Raw genomic sequence first — 14,700 nt, forward strand, 5'->3', positions numbered from 1 at the left:
GCACTGCACTCCACTCACCTGGCGAGGGTCGCGGCCGTCGTAATCCAGGTGTTAATCCACAGCGCGGCCCGCGTCCACAGTGGTCCTCACTCGGCGGGTCGCGAGCGTCGCGGGGCAGTGACCCAGTTCACTGCAAGGCGATGGCAGTGACGTGGTCGACGCGCGAATCCTCTACTCGCTGTCGCCGCTTTGGAACGGCACCGCGTCCACGGCGTCCACGGCTTGGCCCGGGTCCGGACGGCGCGAGTGACACGACACTGTCGGCGGGGCGTTTGGACCGGAGGACGCAAGGCGCGCTGCGGTGCCTCGACCAATCACAGCACAAGCAGGGGCGTTGCTCACGACGGGCGCCGTCGGCAGACACCAAGAAATTCGTCGGAAACACAGCACAGAGCACCAGCGGTGTTCGAAGCCGCGACGCTTCGTAACTTGAAAACGGAGCGGGCAGCGGCACTCCTACCGCGAAGGAGCGAGCGATGAGACTGGCTTGGCGGCTGGCTGCTGCTGCTGGGCGCTGGGCGTCCCCTCCCCCCGTCCCCTCCCCGCGCCGCACCGCGTCTCTCTTCCCCCTCCACCGACCCCACCGCGCGCACAGCGTGCTGCCAACCTGCCGCCGCCAACACCGAACCTTTCCGCCGCGCGGCTCGGCTCGCGAACCCCCAAAACCCTTGGAAACCAGCGCCCTTTTGCTTCGTCCTTCCAGCAGACGCGTCCGGTCGTCCGGGGCGGGCTGGCTACCACAGTGCAGGGCCCCGCACGGGGTTTGTGGTTGGCTGTTCAAGTGTCCCGCTTCTGGCCCTTCTCGCCTCTACCCCCCGCTGCGCATCGCGCTGCCTGCCAGCCCCGCCAGCCCCGCCAGCGTGCCGCCTGCCAGCGCGCCTTGCCGCCTGGGTCACGTTCGAAGCGCTCCAACCTCAGCGCGCCCTTTGCAGACGCTGGCGACGCTGGCGACGCTGGGTGGAAGGGACGGTGGGACGACGCCGCTCTCGGAGACGGCCCTGTCGACGGCCGGGCCAGCGCGCAGACAGGCAAGCTGGCAGGCAAGCTGGCAGGCAGCCTGTTTTCTCTCCCTCTCTCTCGCTCTCGCTGCATTCCTCCCGCATTCTTTAGCCGCCCCCTCGGCCCCTCTGCGCCCCTCTCCCTGCGGCCCTTCCCTTCCCTTCCCCGCACCAGCCTACTTGCCGTGAAATCTGCACAACCGGCCCGATGCACCGCGATGCGCCGCGTCCTCTGCTTGCACCGCCAGACTACGCCAGACCAGGTGGACCAGGCCCTGCACTGTGCCCTGGACTTGGGTACTGTCACCAGGGCTCCCTCTGAAATTTTGGAACGTTTTACGAGCGAGTTGAAAGGGAGATACGGGCCTCTCCCTCCCTCTCCTCCCTCTCTCTCTCATATACTTCCTGGCAAGAACTCCTTAAGGAAACCTTAAACTTAGACATGGCACATCACGGTCGAATATCACGGCTCCCCTGGAAACTCAGGAACGTGACGTCGCATCGTGCCGCGTTGTTGTTCGATCGAGTGAAGTAAATGTCGCACATTCGTTTCATTTCAATGCGACTCGGCCGGCCGCGCCTCCACGCCGCCTCTTCACGTTGTAACGAAGGTGACGTCACATTCCTGTGTTCCCAGTGCAGGGGAAGTGACAACACACACTCACACACACCTACCTACGCTCACTCGTCACTCACTACACGCAGGCGCACTCACACAAGCACGCTCACGCACACACGCTCATGCGCGTGCACACCCAATCTCCCGCTCAGCTGAGAGAGCTGCTTCGCGGAATCCTTGAACCTCCCGCTGACGCCAGGCTGACGCCGACAGTGTCGCGGTCGCCGGCGGCGTCTTTGGCGCCCTGCCCCGCCGCCTTGTCCTTGTCTCGCCGCCGGCCGCGACGTCACGCCGCAGAACGGCAAAGGACTCTCTCTCTCTCTCTCTCTCTCTCTCTCTCTCTCTCTCTCTCTCTCTCTCTCTCTCTCTCTAACGACTGTTCGGAACCAGTCAGTCAGCTGAGTACCACACTCGTCACGGCTCTCCCTCCACAGTATTCGGCTTCGTGTCTCTCTATCCCGACCTGCTGACGGCCAACGATCCTTCTCTATCGCCCCCCCCCCTCTCTATCTATCTAGCCTGCTCCCACCCCATAATGCCCGATATGCTCCTCCTTTTTGTGACTCGTAAAGCTCGAGGTCCTTCACCTGCAGCTGCAGCAGACTGATTCCGAGAGCGTCGCTCTGTCTCTCTCGCACTCGTGGGGCGTCCCGTACAGGTGCGAGAGAGACAGCGCGACGAAGACGACTCGTGTCGCTGCAAGCGGATAGTGGATCTCGAGGTGCTCTCTGCCTTTTCAAGGGCCTCGGCCTCGGGCTCGATGACCTGTTGCTTTCTACCGAGACTGTACACGAACGAGGTGGCAAGTGGAAATACGGACAGGCAAACAAGTCATTGAGCTTGTCCTGTATGGAATTCCCCCAAGGTGGGCGGTGGCTGGGTCCTTAAGCCTCTGGTCAGCGCTGCTGGTTCTGCTGAGGATTGTTGTCATCGTTGTTGTTGTTGTTGTTGGGTAGCAATGCCGAGTATGAAATACGTACGCGTAAACCATTCCCCGTTCGCGTGCTGCCGCTGCCTGGCGACTGGCGTCGGTACTCGTCGTCATCGTCGTCGTCATCGTCGTCCTGGTGGCGCCGCGGGGCACGGGCCTAGGCGCGGGGCCGACCCACCCCTCTGGGCGTGGCCGGGACGCAACTAGGTCTTTGCACCTCCACGGTCTTTGCGCCGGGGCGGGGCGTGGCGGGGCGTGCGCCTGTTTGCCATCCGTGACGCTTTGGCTTTTAGGTCTGTTTGCCGTGTGATGTCAGCCGAGCCGCGCTGAGCCACGTTTCGCAGTGCAGTGCCGCGAGGGCGCTGCGGCGCTGCGAGTGCAAAACCGGGTCACCTCACACCGCCTCGCCCTCCCCGTCAAAACAACGTCCTGCAGACTGGGAGTCGTTTCCGTCGCTCTGTCTCTCTCGCTTCCCGTGTGGGTGCGAGAGAGACAGAGCGACGAAAACGACTCTTGGAATCAGTCCCCTGCGCGCACGCGGCCGCGGCCGGCCGTCGACCGGAGACCTGTTTAGTGGACCCACTCTGCTGAACACGTTTTCCAACGCGTTGCTCGTTTTTCGATAAGGCTCGAATCAAACGCACGAGTACAGAGAGATTCCCCGCCACGAAAAGCCATCCTCTTAGTGTCACCGGTCACGAGTTGGATTGTCATTGATTGTAGTCCCCTCTCCTTTGAGTGCTTTGAGGAACATAAAATAAGGCTCCAAAGCGTGAGGGAGCGTGACCAGAGTTGCGTCCGCCGCCGAAGCTGGTCTTTTTGGAGGCCCAGGGGGAATAGCTTCCCCATTATCATTGTACGCAATTTGACTACCTTCGACATTCAAATGGCGAAAACGACCGTAGGAAGACCACGGGTGAAAAAACCGCAAAAAATCTGGCACATTCTTACACATTCGCACCATAATTTTCCAGAAAATTTAACAGTGGGCCACCCCGCGGGGCCACCCCTTAGGCCCAACTGTGCGGGGCATTGGAACTCTGCAACTCGCAGTGGACCTCGTCCGAGGGGGGAGGGAACAGCTTCCCACATTCATTGTACAAAATTTGACCACATTCCACATTCAGGTGGCAAAAACGCCTGTAAGTAGGCAACATGTGTGGCATAAACACCATAAATCTTGCACATTTTTGCACATTCACACCATCATTTTGGACAAAATTTTACAGTGGGTCCCCTCGACCTCGTCCTGGACACAGAGCTGGACGCGCGACGACCAGGCCGCTCCCACTCTCCGCCTTCCAATTCGCTGCAGAAGAAGGCGATGCAGTGCAGGCAAGAAGGCGCATGTTTCATTTAGTTAATGCGAAGCCGCCGCCCGCTCCGCTCCCGACGCAAATGAGGCACTGCTTGTTCTTGCTCCGAGACACTGCAGCAGACTGATTCCGAGAGTCCTTTTCGTCGCCCCGTCTCCCTCGCGCCTGTACGGGCCGCCCCGTGAGCGCGAGAGAGGCAGAGCGACGAAAACGACTCTCGGAATCAGTCTGCTGCAGTGTCTCGCGGTGGTCTCCGTCTCGCCCATTTCGTCATCGGCGGCCTCGTCTCGTTAGCCACCATTTCTTCCGCGACGTCGCCGAGGTGTCGACAGGCGCGGATCCAGGGAGGGGGGGGGGGCAATAAGGATGATCGAACCCCCATGCGACTCTGGATAAAACCCCCTGGGAAATTTAGGCAAAACCTCCCCCTCTTTCTGGCCACTGGCATACAAATGGAAGCTTTCCCCTCCCCGAGGGTCCGATGATCCGCGTGTAGAAGGTGTAGAGTCCAGGGCCAGGGGATAAATCCCAGCTGGGACGGGCCCAGGCGGCGCGTCCGTCAAGCTGGGGTGGGCTGATTCCGGCCGGGGAAGGGCATCTCTCGGGTCTCACGGGAGTCCGGTGGTACGGGTGGGGGTTTTTGGGAACAAAAGGTGCCGGAAAACTTTGGGAGCGTATAGCGGGCACCCAGACAAGTAAGTTGCTATAGGACACTTGGGGTCGGAAATCAAAATTCGGTCCACTTTGGGGGGGGGGGAGTCATATCCCCCCCTCCCCCTCTCGGGCCGTGCCGTGGGTCCTGGCTGGGGGTGTCCTCGGTATAGTCACCCTTTCGATTCGACTCCCACTCAGCGACTCTGGAGCTCAAAACGCGCCTGGAATTTCGGCCGCCTCCACCGGTCTTCTGGCCCACTGCGCGTGCAAGCTGGGGGAAGCGGACTCTCCAGAGGGTGCCGAGTGCATCCGCGGTGTAGACAAGGATGTAGAGTAGACCAGGTCCCAGGGGATAAGTCCCATTGCCCGAGGCCGAGGCCGCGGCCCGCTCCGTCAAGTTGGTCAAGTGGTCGCGTTATCTGGCCCGGCCGGGCGAAGCGGCGATGACGTCACGGCGTCACGGCGAGTCGCGGATGGTAGTCGCGGATCGGGAGTTGCGAGCTGAGTGGGTGGGAAACAAAGGAACCCCCCAAAAATGTAACACTGTAGAAATACATCATCGCTGGAATTCCCAAAAGGTACATCTGGAAAGGAAAAAAAGGTTGCCGAAGGTGCCTTCGGCAATTCACGAAGATTCTTGGGTAATTTGCCAAAATTCTTTGAAATTTACGACTTTTTGTAAACCTACAAAATCCTTCGGAAATACTTAGCACCGCCTTTTCCGTAGGGTTTGTATTGTAGGGAGCGTCGGCGGGCCCGAGTCCGGATTTTACCGCCAATAGAAAGGTAATTGCAGATTGTACCGCCAATAGATTTGGAGTGCAAGCGCCTCGAGCGCCTAGGCGGCGTGAGGCGTGATGCCGGCGCCGCCGCTGCAGCCCGATTCCAACATAGGCGTTTTCGTCGCTCTGTCTCTCTCGCACCTACACGGGACGCCCCCGTGAGTGCGAGAGAGACAGAGCGACGAAAACGACGCACGGAATGCTGCTAGTGCTGCGGTGCGCGACTGCCAGCTGGAGAGACTGCTAGGCAGACAAGGAAAGTACACCTAACGGCCTAACGGGGCCTGGCTGCCCCGGCTGCCTGGCCTAGGCCCTCCGCGGTGGGAGCTCGGCGCCACGCCTCGGCCACGCGGTGCCTCGGCTTAGTACGGAGCGCGGCGCGCGGCGCGGTCGTTCCCCTCGAACGTGGAGGCGCCCTGCGCCTCTCCCCGCCGTCGAGCTGCGGTGTCCGAGTGGTTAAGGAGTTTGACTCGAAATCAAATGGGCTTTGCCCGCACAGGTTCGAATCCTGTCCGCAGCGGTTCTGTTTTTCTCTTTTTTGGTGTGCATCTGAAAACTGAGATTGAGCAAGGGTAGTACGAGAGGGGCAAAAACAGAATCTCTGTAGGCCGAGAAAGTGGAAGAAACGGGAAGAAATGTATCCGCCTTTTTAAACTGCTATTTTCGCAAAAAAAAAAAAACCTTGGGCTTTGCTGGTTCCTGTTTGATCACCTGAGCTCTTCTGTATTATGTTGTTTTTGAGCAAGGGAGGACCACACCTGTTTTACAGCAGGTTCTGCGGAGGCGTCTGGGTTCTTGTCGACTTGGCGGTTCATCTTTGTCTGTGAGTCCACTGGTCGTCTGGGGGAACGGGTGACGCCCGCCGCCCGCGCGGCTCTGGCTACGTATTTGTCGAAGGAGCAGCGCGGCGCGCACTAAGGTTTAAATTTTGGCGGCAGGTCGTGTTCTTGTTCTCGTCTCTTGTTGGCAGTGGGGCAGCGCGGCAGCGACTGCGCCTCGACTGGAGCGCCCCTGGTGGTGACTAGGCGAACTACGCGTCTGGCAACGGGTTGGGGTTGGCTAGGGTTGGCTGGCCTGGGCATCATCACGGTTTGGGTCAGCTTTGTTGTAGGTCTTTGCTCGCCGCCATGCCTAAACAACGATAGTCTTCTGAAAATTGAAAACTTGCTCGCCTGGAATTTGTGACAGTGAGTCTTCTGTAACGGGCTCATCATGAATACAGACATGAACCGACGGATCTTCGCCATCAAAGCCAAGAAGAAGCGCCATAAAAATGTGAAGAAGAAGGGCAAAGTGGAGGAGCCCGAGCCCAAGGACCTGAAACCGAATCCCACCAAGTACGAAAACGCCAGCAATTCGTCTTCGAACGAGACGAACGAGGACGAAGAGGATGAGTATCTGTCTGTGGAGGAGGAGCAGGAAGACTCGTCCGACTACTGCAAGGGTGGCTATCACCCGGTCAAGATAGGCGACTTCTTTAGTAATAGGTACCATGTCACCAGAAAGTTAGGTTGGGGGCACTTTTCAACTGTCTGGCTTTGCTGGGACATGCAGGATAAGAGGTTCGTGGCCCTAAAGCTCGTCAAGAGTGCGGCTCACTTCACAGAGACTGCTTTAGATGAAATTAAGCTCCTGAAGGCCGTCCGAGATTCAGACGTCAGCGACCCGAAACGGAACAAGCTTGTCCAACTCCTAAATGACTTCAAGTTCACCGGAGTGAATGGTACTCATGTTTGCATGGTGTTTGAAGTGCTGGGGCACAACCTGCTGAAACTTATCATCAAGAGCAACTACCGAGGTATCCCCAAGCAGAATGTTAAGTGCATTATCCGGCAAGTTTTAGAAGGTCTCGACTACTTGCATACCAAGTGCAAGATCATCCACACAGACATTAAACCTGAGAATGTTTTAATATCTGTTGACGAAGCATACATACGCAAGCTTGCTTCAGAAGCCACAGTTATGCATTCAATGGGAATGAAATTGCCTACGTCTTTAGTCAGCACAGCACCCAAGGAGGTCCAGGTAATTGTATTTATCGTACTGGTGCCTTGTTTCACTTGCCTTGTTTTTTATGCTTTCACTTGCAATTTTCGACTCCAAAAGATTTAGTACATCTTTTGGAAGAGCACTGCATGGTTTAGGTACTAGAAAATCACATTGACAATTCATTAACAACTAGCACCCATCATTAACTTAGTTGGGCTAATCAAGTTAGCATTCTGAATGAAATTGTAGTAACACAGATTTCCTGCTGGATTTTTTTTCTTTACTGCAGTTTTTCTGCGTTTGAAATATGCACATATGCATGTGTGTATATGTACATTTATGAACATGAAATATGTACAGCAAAAGTCTTTAAAGAAAACTATAATTAGAATTTTTTGTACATGTTTCAGTGCAATTAAGCTTTTGATAATCATACACAGCGAGGAGTTTACTTCTGTGTAATTAGTCATAAAACTTCTGTCAAACTCTCAGTTTGATGTGGACAGAATAAGAACAAGCTTATCAATAGCATTTTGAAGACTCAGACTGTGTCAAAGTATGAATTTGTGGGAAATTACAAATGCACATTTTCTTATTAAGTTCCCAGTTGCAGACACTAATCTGCCTGTCTGGACTAAAAATAATGACGTTCCTTTTTTTATTAAATTTCTGGGTTTGTATCCATGTGGTGAAGGTGCCCTTTTCCTCATCATAGTTTCCTTTCTTTCTAACTAACTAATAGTTAATATTTGTCATACTTAAAGCTTACATCCGAGCATAGAGTCCGAGCATGAAAAGCTTGGTTCTTAAATCCGAGGTGTCCAGAGTCCAAGCTATGAACAATGTTCGTCTAGACATTGCTTATTGTTAATTCTCTTTGCCTTTTACTAACAAGTATTTTATATCTTATGCCGGTCAATTTTTTTTTGTCTTGCAGTCATATATTTTCTTTGAGCAAGCACTTGACAAATTTACAAATTTCAAATTATTAATTATGATTAAGACAGTTAAATTTCTGTTTTTTTATTTCTTGTCTCAAGGGTTGGTTTCTTGTTTTTTCATATTGCTGGGGCTGAATTGACAAGTAGCGTGGGAATGACCATCTCAGCTCCTCTGGAAAGAGGAAGGTACAGACACCTCTTATCTTTTTAAATGTTTATGTGTCTCCTCTCACAAATTTTGCAGTTTACTTCCTGAAACTAATTTTCGAAGGTTAAATCTTGATTATGTTTTCAACTTGGGCCTTTGTTTTCTACTTTCATTGGGTTATTTCTCTTCTCTGTTTTCTAAGTGTCCCCATAATTCTGGGTTTGGTGACCTTATTGGTACCTTTGGGCTGTGTGGAGTGAATTTGTCTGTTTGACTTCGTCTGGGTGCTTGCTTGTTTGGTAGGAGTCGGAGTCATACTTTAAACCTAGTGTATGTCTTTCTCTTGACTTATGTAAATGGTCTGCAGGTTTATTTTCAAATTTTTTAAAACTACTCTTTTCTTAGATATGCATCTTCATAATTTCAATCGTTTGCACATAGCACTTTCTTTTTCAGTGTGTAGAATGTTGGTTGGCTTGTTGTATGAGCTTCTCACTTGAAAATAGTCTCTCTCTAGCACTGCTTGTTTCTGAAGAACTGTTCAAAAATTTTATGACAGAATTTAGGTTATTCTTTTGTTGACCATCTCTCCTCTTCATTTGTCTAATTCTAGTCACTGCACGTCTCACATGTCAAAGGCAGGCATTCTTTGGTTCACAATCAGTTACAAAATGCATGGCAACTGGTAAACTACTTATATTTTAGAGTTACTCAGTGTGCGCCATGCACTTTACTAATCTCTGGGCAAACCAAGCATGGTGCTCTATTGTCTTGTTGGGGATATTGTGTGTCTGGAAATTAGTTCAATTATTGCAATTTGCTAATTCTCTTTCTTTCTTTTTAATTTCAGGGTGCGAATGCAAGAATGTCAAAAAATAAGAAGAAAAGGCTGAAGAAGAAAGCAAAGAAGCAAAATGCTCTTCTGCAATTGCAGATGCAACAGATTGAGGAGACTGACAGGAATAAAGACCTCTCTAAAAATGCCTCTGATGAAACAACTACCCCTAGTGAATCTACTCCTAGCGACAATACTGCCTCCACTGACAAAAAGGAGGAACAGGAAGCTTGTCGGAAGTTGATCAATGGCTGTGGCAGGAACGAAGAGACTGAAGGAACGGGGGCCAGGAGTTTTGGTGGTGGAGAGGGTGAAATGGATTTGGATGTTGCTGTAGAAGAAGTAGCCCATCAGACCCAGGAAATGTCTGTATCTGGAGCATCTACTCCCACTGAGGCACTTTTGGGTGAAGGCGATGGAGACGTGTGTGAGCCAATGTGCACAAGTCCTATACCTGTGCCTGCTCCCCCTGAAGGTGATGGAAACCGAACTCCTGAACTTAAAGAAGAAACCGAATCTGTCAAGACATCTCCTGATGAAGAACTTCCACCAGAAGAAGTCCCTGATGAAGCAGCTAACTACACTAACTGGGATGAGGCTAGAGAGGATGAGACCCAAGCAACTGATTCTAAGAAAAAGTGCAAGGGAAAAGAGGAACCTGACCCATCAAAAGATGTTTTGGAGCTAAATGTGAAAATTGCTGATCTAGGAAATGCTTGTTGGGTTTCAAAACATTTTACAGAGGATATTCAAACTAGGCAGTATCGATCTCTGGAGGTAAGCCAAATGTTTAAAATCACAAGTTCTAATGTTCCTTCGGCTGTTTCTAATTTGCTTGTTTTTTGTTTCCTAGGTTCTGTTAGGTGCAGGCTATTCTACATCTGCTGACATTTGGAGTGTAGCATGCATGGCGTTTGAATTAGCAACTGGAGACTACCTCTTCGAACCTCATTCTGGGGAGGACTATTCAAGAGACGAGGATCACCTTGCCCATATCATCGAGCTCCTTGGAGATATTCCAAAGAGAATTATCCAATCAGGCAAAAACTTCCGACATTTTTTCAAGAAAACAGGGGAGTTGAAACGTATCACAGGGTTGAAGCCATGGGGCTTATATGAGGTTTTGACAGAAAAGTACAACTGGTCTCATGATGATGCAGCAGAGTTTGAGAACTTTCTCAAACCTATGCTTGAATTTGATCCTGCCAGAAGGGCTACTGCTGCTCAATGCCTTGAACACCCTTGGCTTAAATATTGAGGTTTACTCCATCCTAGCAAAAAAATCAATTTGAGCTTTTGTCAGTTTTACATTGACTTTTCTTGAGTTCAATGTGTCTCTGACACTGGTGGTTCTGTATGTGTACATGTTGCTAGATTTATAGGCACAAGCTGTTTGTGTAATGCTTTGCGCCAGATTCTTTTTCCTGGGTTCTGATTCTTCTGTAGCAGCTTTTATGACCGGGTTTTAAACAAAGAAATCTGATTCCCTTCCAAATGTGTATTTATGAAATTTTTCATGTTGAACTCCCATCTTGTCCATTTATTGTCCCTGCTGCAGGAGCTGCTCTGTTTTTTGTATTGAAATCCAAGGTGAGACTACTGTTACGAATGTGTTGATGTCTCCCTTATTTGTGTTTATGTACCAGGCCTGGTCAATACCTTTTTCAGACCACAAATTTTTGGTGACGTGCTTCCACAGATGATTTGTGTCGAGGGTGAAATGGTATTGATTTTTGAGTCTGTTATTGTACTTCCATTCAGTTATTTGCATTTAGCCTCTTACACCTTTTTTAAATTTCTGCATCCATTAGATTTCACATGGATTTTATCAAAGTACAGTTAAATACCTCAATGTTTATATCTTTAAGAATCCCCTTCCATAAGGACATGTACGTACCATTAGGAAACCCAAGTTTATTTATATTTGTTAAATTATAAGCCACTTCCAATGATACAATAATGTTAATGTGATGTGCAAATCTCATGAATCAAATTAGGATGAAAAGCTGTGTCAACTTAGACTGTGGTTAGCTAAATATTAGCTAGCTGTGTCCTGCTATCGTGAATAGAACTGTTTATATCAGTTGTGAAAATTGAGGACCTAGGTCATAAACAAATTTGGATAAATTAGCACTGAAATTTGATACTATATTTGCATTTTAAATTTTATGCATGATTGTTGTTGATGCTGTATGTTCTCTTGTTATAATGGAAACCCATGTGTACTGAGTTCAATATTGAATGAGTGGTAAAAAGAGAGTAAAATATTCCTAGTTGCTTTTTAAAGGCCTAGTTGAGGTCCCGTTGGTTGGAACAGATGGTTGGATTCCATGTCTTCTCACATCAACCACTATCACTGCTTTAAAATCTTTTTTTTTTAGGTCACCTTGGATTATTATTTTGAAAAAGAAAGTTTCAGAGATTCCTTTTACAGTTAATGTATTTCAAAGTATTTGTGTCTGTTCCCATCATCTGGCTTAGAAGTTTGTAGCAAACAAATGTTGTTTTTGCCTGTTGTAGTCAACATGTAGGTGAACCAATGTGATACAGCTAATGTGCTGGAAGCCCCTATACACCCTTTGAGTGCTTAGCCTCGTTTTCTGGTTATTTTTAATTGTGTTTTTTTTTTAGATATTTTTTAAAAATTTCATGCTTGTTGATTTTGCTTGTCAACTTCATCCCGACAAAGACATATTTACAATTATTTATTTTTGTCCAGAAGAGTCTGGCTACAAACCGTTTAACTGTTCCGCTATGCCTTGTTTAAATTTGTGTTAACTGTTGTACAAAAGCAAGCACTACTTTTACAATGGAAGAGAGCTATAGGTTTGGGAGAATTGCCTGTAGCAGCTTTAGTTATTCTATGCTTGTACTCATCTGTTCATTTGTAGAAGGGTTTAATTCCATCAACATTTTTTTAAGAAATAAAAGTTACAAAGTACTGACATTTTGACATTTATTGAAGACTTTGGGAAGTCACAAAATTAAAAACTTATTATGATGGAGTAAATACAATGGAAAAGTTGTCATACCTACCATCAGATTGAAGAAAACATAAACCTGAATCACCGGAGTCACTGTGCACTCGGCGCTTGGAGGCGCCTACCAATACCAATACCGATATGAAACAAGCCATCCGAAAGTGAATGTGTTTGGCGGTGGGGTTAAGCAAGCAGCCTTCTGCTTTGTTGACAGCCTCAAGCCTCGTCCCTCGCACACTATTTTATGAGAAGGGCAGAGAGTTCCACTTAGCATTTGGTGTGTTTATCATCATGAGTAAGAGAAAAAATCCCGCAACTTCTGGAAATTTGAATCATGATATTTGTGACTTTCTAAGTGGTGAGTTGGGAGTATTATCACAACATAGTAACCTCAAGGGGTAGCAGTTTCATTCTTGCTGCATCATTAATCACAATTATATATTTTAAATATTTTCAACATTTCTTTCTGTTTTCTTGCGTTGCAGAACTAGCAAATTATGAAAAGAATGTGAATCGAAATATTCACAAGTACAATGCATACCGAAAGGCAGCAAGTGCGATAGCTTCACACTCCACACGCTTGACATCTGGTGAAGAAGCTCGTAAACTGGATGGTGTTGGTCAGAAAATATCGGATAAAATAAATGAGTTCTTATCAACAGGAAAATTGCAAAAGCTAGAAAAGGTAAGGTAACATAACTACTTTTTTGATCTTTCTTATGCCAACAACGTATTAGGTAGGGCAAACAAGTTCTTCAGATCAGAACTTCTAATTTAATCTCATATGATTCCAGATTCATTCGGATGATACAAGTACAGCTGTTACACTCTTAACCAGAGTGTCAGGTATAGGACCAGCTAAAGCAAAAGAGCTTGTCAATGATGGCATAAGGTCTATTGAAGATCTTGAGAGTCATAAAGAAAAATTAAACCATCATCAACTTATTGGTTTGAAGTAGGTTTTAGCTCCTGTCATCACTACTTAGATTTATATTGTAGGATAGATTTTAATCAAACAAATTTTCTTCTGCAACTTATTTTTTTCCTTAGATATTTCAATGATTTTGAAGTAAAAATCCCTCGCAGTGAAATAGAAGAGATAGAAGCAGTTCTGGTCAAGAAGATATCTGACCTTGACTCGGACTATATTGTCACCATTTGTGGAAGTTATCGGTACTGTGTGATTCTCATTGAATTTATTTAAGACGTTTACCGTAGGTTGGGTTCGCAAGTAAAGGAAAACACAGTGACTGTGAACTCACCCTTCAGTGAATGTATCAAATAAATGATTGTTCGTTTTATAACTTGGATGTGATCAAACTTTATTCATAATTCTGTTGCAAAAACAGGAGAGGGAAATCAGAGAGTGGTGACATTGATGCTTTGATCACTCATCCCAGTTTCACATCAGATGTGAAAGCCAAGACTAAATCTCACCTCTTGAAGGATGTCACAAAATGTCTTGAAGAATGTGGACTCATATGTGATACTTTAAGCCACGGTGATGTCAAATTCATGGTAAGTTTGATAACTAGGTATTCCTAGAAGACTTAAATGATTAATGCAAAATATTGAGCTGATCACAAACATGCCTATGCTGAAAATAGGGGGCATGCCGTCTTAGTGAAAAACATCCGGTGCGAAGATTAGACATCCGCTTGACACCTCAAGACCAGTACTGGTGCAGTATTCTTTATTTCACGGGCAGTGACATGTTCAATAAGGAAATGCGCACTCATGCACTCCAAAAAGGATACACTCTGAATGAATACAGTCTTCGACCCCTTGGCTCAACAGGTAAGTGATTGTTTAACTTAAATGTGTGTTAAATTATCACTTCCCATGAAAATACAACTTAGTGAAGTTAAATCAATTTTGTACAGGTGTCCCTGGAGAACCTGTATTCCTGGCTAGTGAGAAGGACATTTTTGAATACATAGATTATCCATACAAAGGACCAGACGAGCGCAGTGTGTAGTATCTTGTTCATTTTACATTTATTTCTCCAAAGGAGGAAATTAAGCTTGCAAACTGTGCTTATAGCACCACCGTGTTAAGGACTAATCCAGATGGTGCTAGCCACACAAGCATCACTGGGTTTAATTTATACCAAAACTTATGTAATTTTATTTTTACTTTTTATTTTTCTTTAATTTATATTTTTACTTATCCTGTCAATTTTTGCTTATGATTAAATACATTTTAAAATGTATTGACGCCTCATGCTTACCGCGCACTCCCGGTTCATGTCTGTTCCAGACATGTGCGAGCAACCGAGTCAGGGGACCGAAGGACAATTTCTAGTGGCTAGGACTGGCGGGACGCTAGTGAGACAGAGGCAGAAAGGCAGAGAGGTAGGCTCAGGGTCACCTGCACTGCAAGCGCCTGCAAGACAGACAAGAATAGGCATGAGCCCCAGAGTCCCTAAACCAGGACTCGAACGGGACGTGTGACCCCACTGGTCCAGTGGATTGCTCTATCGGAGCACACCCCGCTGCCGGGGCCG

The 14,700-nt window shown here is 48.1% G+C and overlaps 3 protein-coding genes and 1 non-coding gene across 6 annotated transcripts in view; 3 read left to right on the forward strand and 1 right to left on the reverse strand.

Annotated features, from left to right (window-relative positions):
* Window positions 1-486, reverse strand: part of LOC117650974 (guanine nucleotide exchange factor for Rab-3A-like) — a 53,543-nt gene extending 53,057 nt beyond the window's left edge. Inside the window, exon 1 of the mRNA XM_034394649.1 lies at window positions 19-486. The gene's annotated coding sequence lies outside the window, so the exon portion shown is untranslated. The remainder of the gene's footprint in view (window positions 1-18) is intronic.
* A 5,252-nt stretch (window positions 487-5,738) lies between these two features.
* On the forward strand, window positions 5,739-5,820 carry Trnas-cga. The gene has a single exon. It is a non-coding gene; the product is annotated as a tRNA-Ser (tRNA).
* Window positions 5,821-6,356: 536 nt separating this feature from the next.
* On the forward strand, window positions 6,357-12,160 carry LOC117650480 (SRSF protein kinase 3). 2 transcript variants are annotated; one of them, XM_034393938.1, is made up of 4 exons: window positions 6,357-7,325; window positions 8,378-8,416; window positions 9,229-9,990; window positions 10,067-12,160. In XM_034393938.1, exons 1-4 carry the CDS (start codon window positions 6,513-6,515, stop codon window positions 10,469-10,471), a joined length of 2,019 nt encoding a protein of 672 aa, XP_034249829.1. In that variant the 5' UTR covers window positions 6,357-6,512; the 3' UTR covers window positions 10,472-12,160. The 2 variants fall into 2 exon arrangements, with proteins under 2 accessions (XP_034249829.1, XP_034249830.1); XM_034393939.1 differs by lacking the exon at window positions 8,378-8,416 and having other exon boundaries at window positions 6,358-7,325.
* Window positions 12,161-12,350: 190 nt separating this feature from the next.
* On the forward strand, window positions 12,351-14,585 carry LOC117650481 (DNA polymerase beta-like). Of its 2 annotated transcripts, XR_004588040.1 has the most exons (8): window positions 12,351-12,552; window positions 12,680-12,879; window positions 12,989-13,149; window positions 13,245-13,367; window positions 13,544-13,712; window positions 13,802-13,991; window positions 14,078-14,314; window positions 14,454-14,585. XR_004588040.1 is itself a non-coding variant. In XM_034393940.1 (7 exons), the coding sequence occupies exons 1-7, from the start codon at window positions 12,360-12,362 to the stop codon at window positions 14,170-14,172; spliced, it is 1,131 nt and encodes a 376-aa protein (XP_034249831.1). In that variant the 5' UTR covers window positions 12,351-12,359; the 3' UTR covers window positions 14,173-14,406. The 2 variants fall into 2 exon arrangements, 1 of the variants encoding a protein (XP_034249831.1); XM_034393940.1 differs by lacking the exon at window positions 14,454-14,585 and having other exon boundaries at window positions 14,078-14,406.
* The last annotated feature ends 115 nt before the right edge of the window (window positions 14,586-14,700 follow it).

The sequence above is a fragment of the Thrips palmi genome, unplaced genomic scaffold, assembly GCF_012932325.1.
Source record: "Thrips palmi isolate BJ-2018 unplaced genomic scaffold, TpBJ-2018v1 HiC_scaffold_5, whole genome shotgun sequence".
In the NCBI taxonomy this organism is placed as follows: domain Eukaryota; kingdom Metazoa; phylum Arthropoda; class Insecta; order Thysanoptera; family Thripidae; genus Thrips; species Thrips palmi.

Bases quoted from the DNA above. Each gene is read 5' to 3' on its own strand.
- LOC117650480 (XM_034393938.1), top strand. From the start codon at position 6,513: ATGAATACAGACATGAACCGACGGATCTTCGCCATCAAAGCCAAGAAG. The intron at 7,326-8,377 runs GTAATTGTATTT...ATTGACAAGTAG, and splicing joins CAGCACCCAAGGAGGTCCAG to CGTGGGAATGACCATCTCAG. The intron at 8,417-9,228 runs GTACAGACACCT...TTTTAATTTCAG, and splicing joins GCTCCTCTGGAAAGAGGAAG to GGTGCGAATGCAAGAATGTC.
- LOC117650481 (XM_034393940.1), top strand. From the start codon at position 12,360: ATGTGTTTGGCGGTGGGGTTAAGCAAGCAGCCTTCTGCTTTGTTGACA. The intron at 13,150-13,244 runs GTAGGTTTTAGC...TTTTTTCCTTAG, and splicing joins CATCAACTTATTGGTTTGAA to ATATTTCAATGATTTTGAAG. The intron at 13,713-13,801 runs GTAAGTTTGATA...TGCTGAAAATAG, and splicing joins ACGGTGATGTCAAATTCATG to GGGGCATGCCGTCTTAGTGA.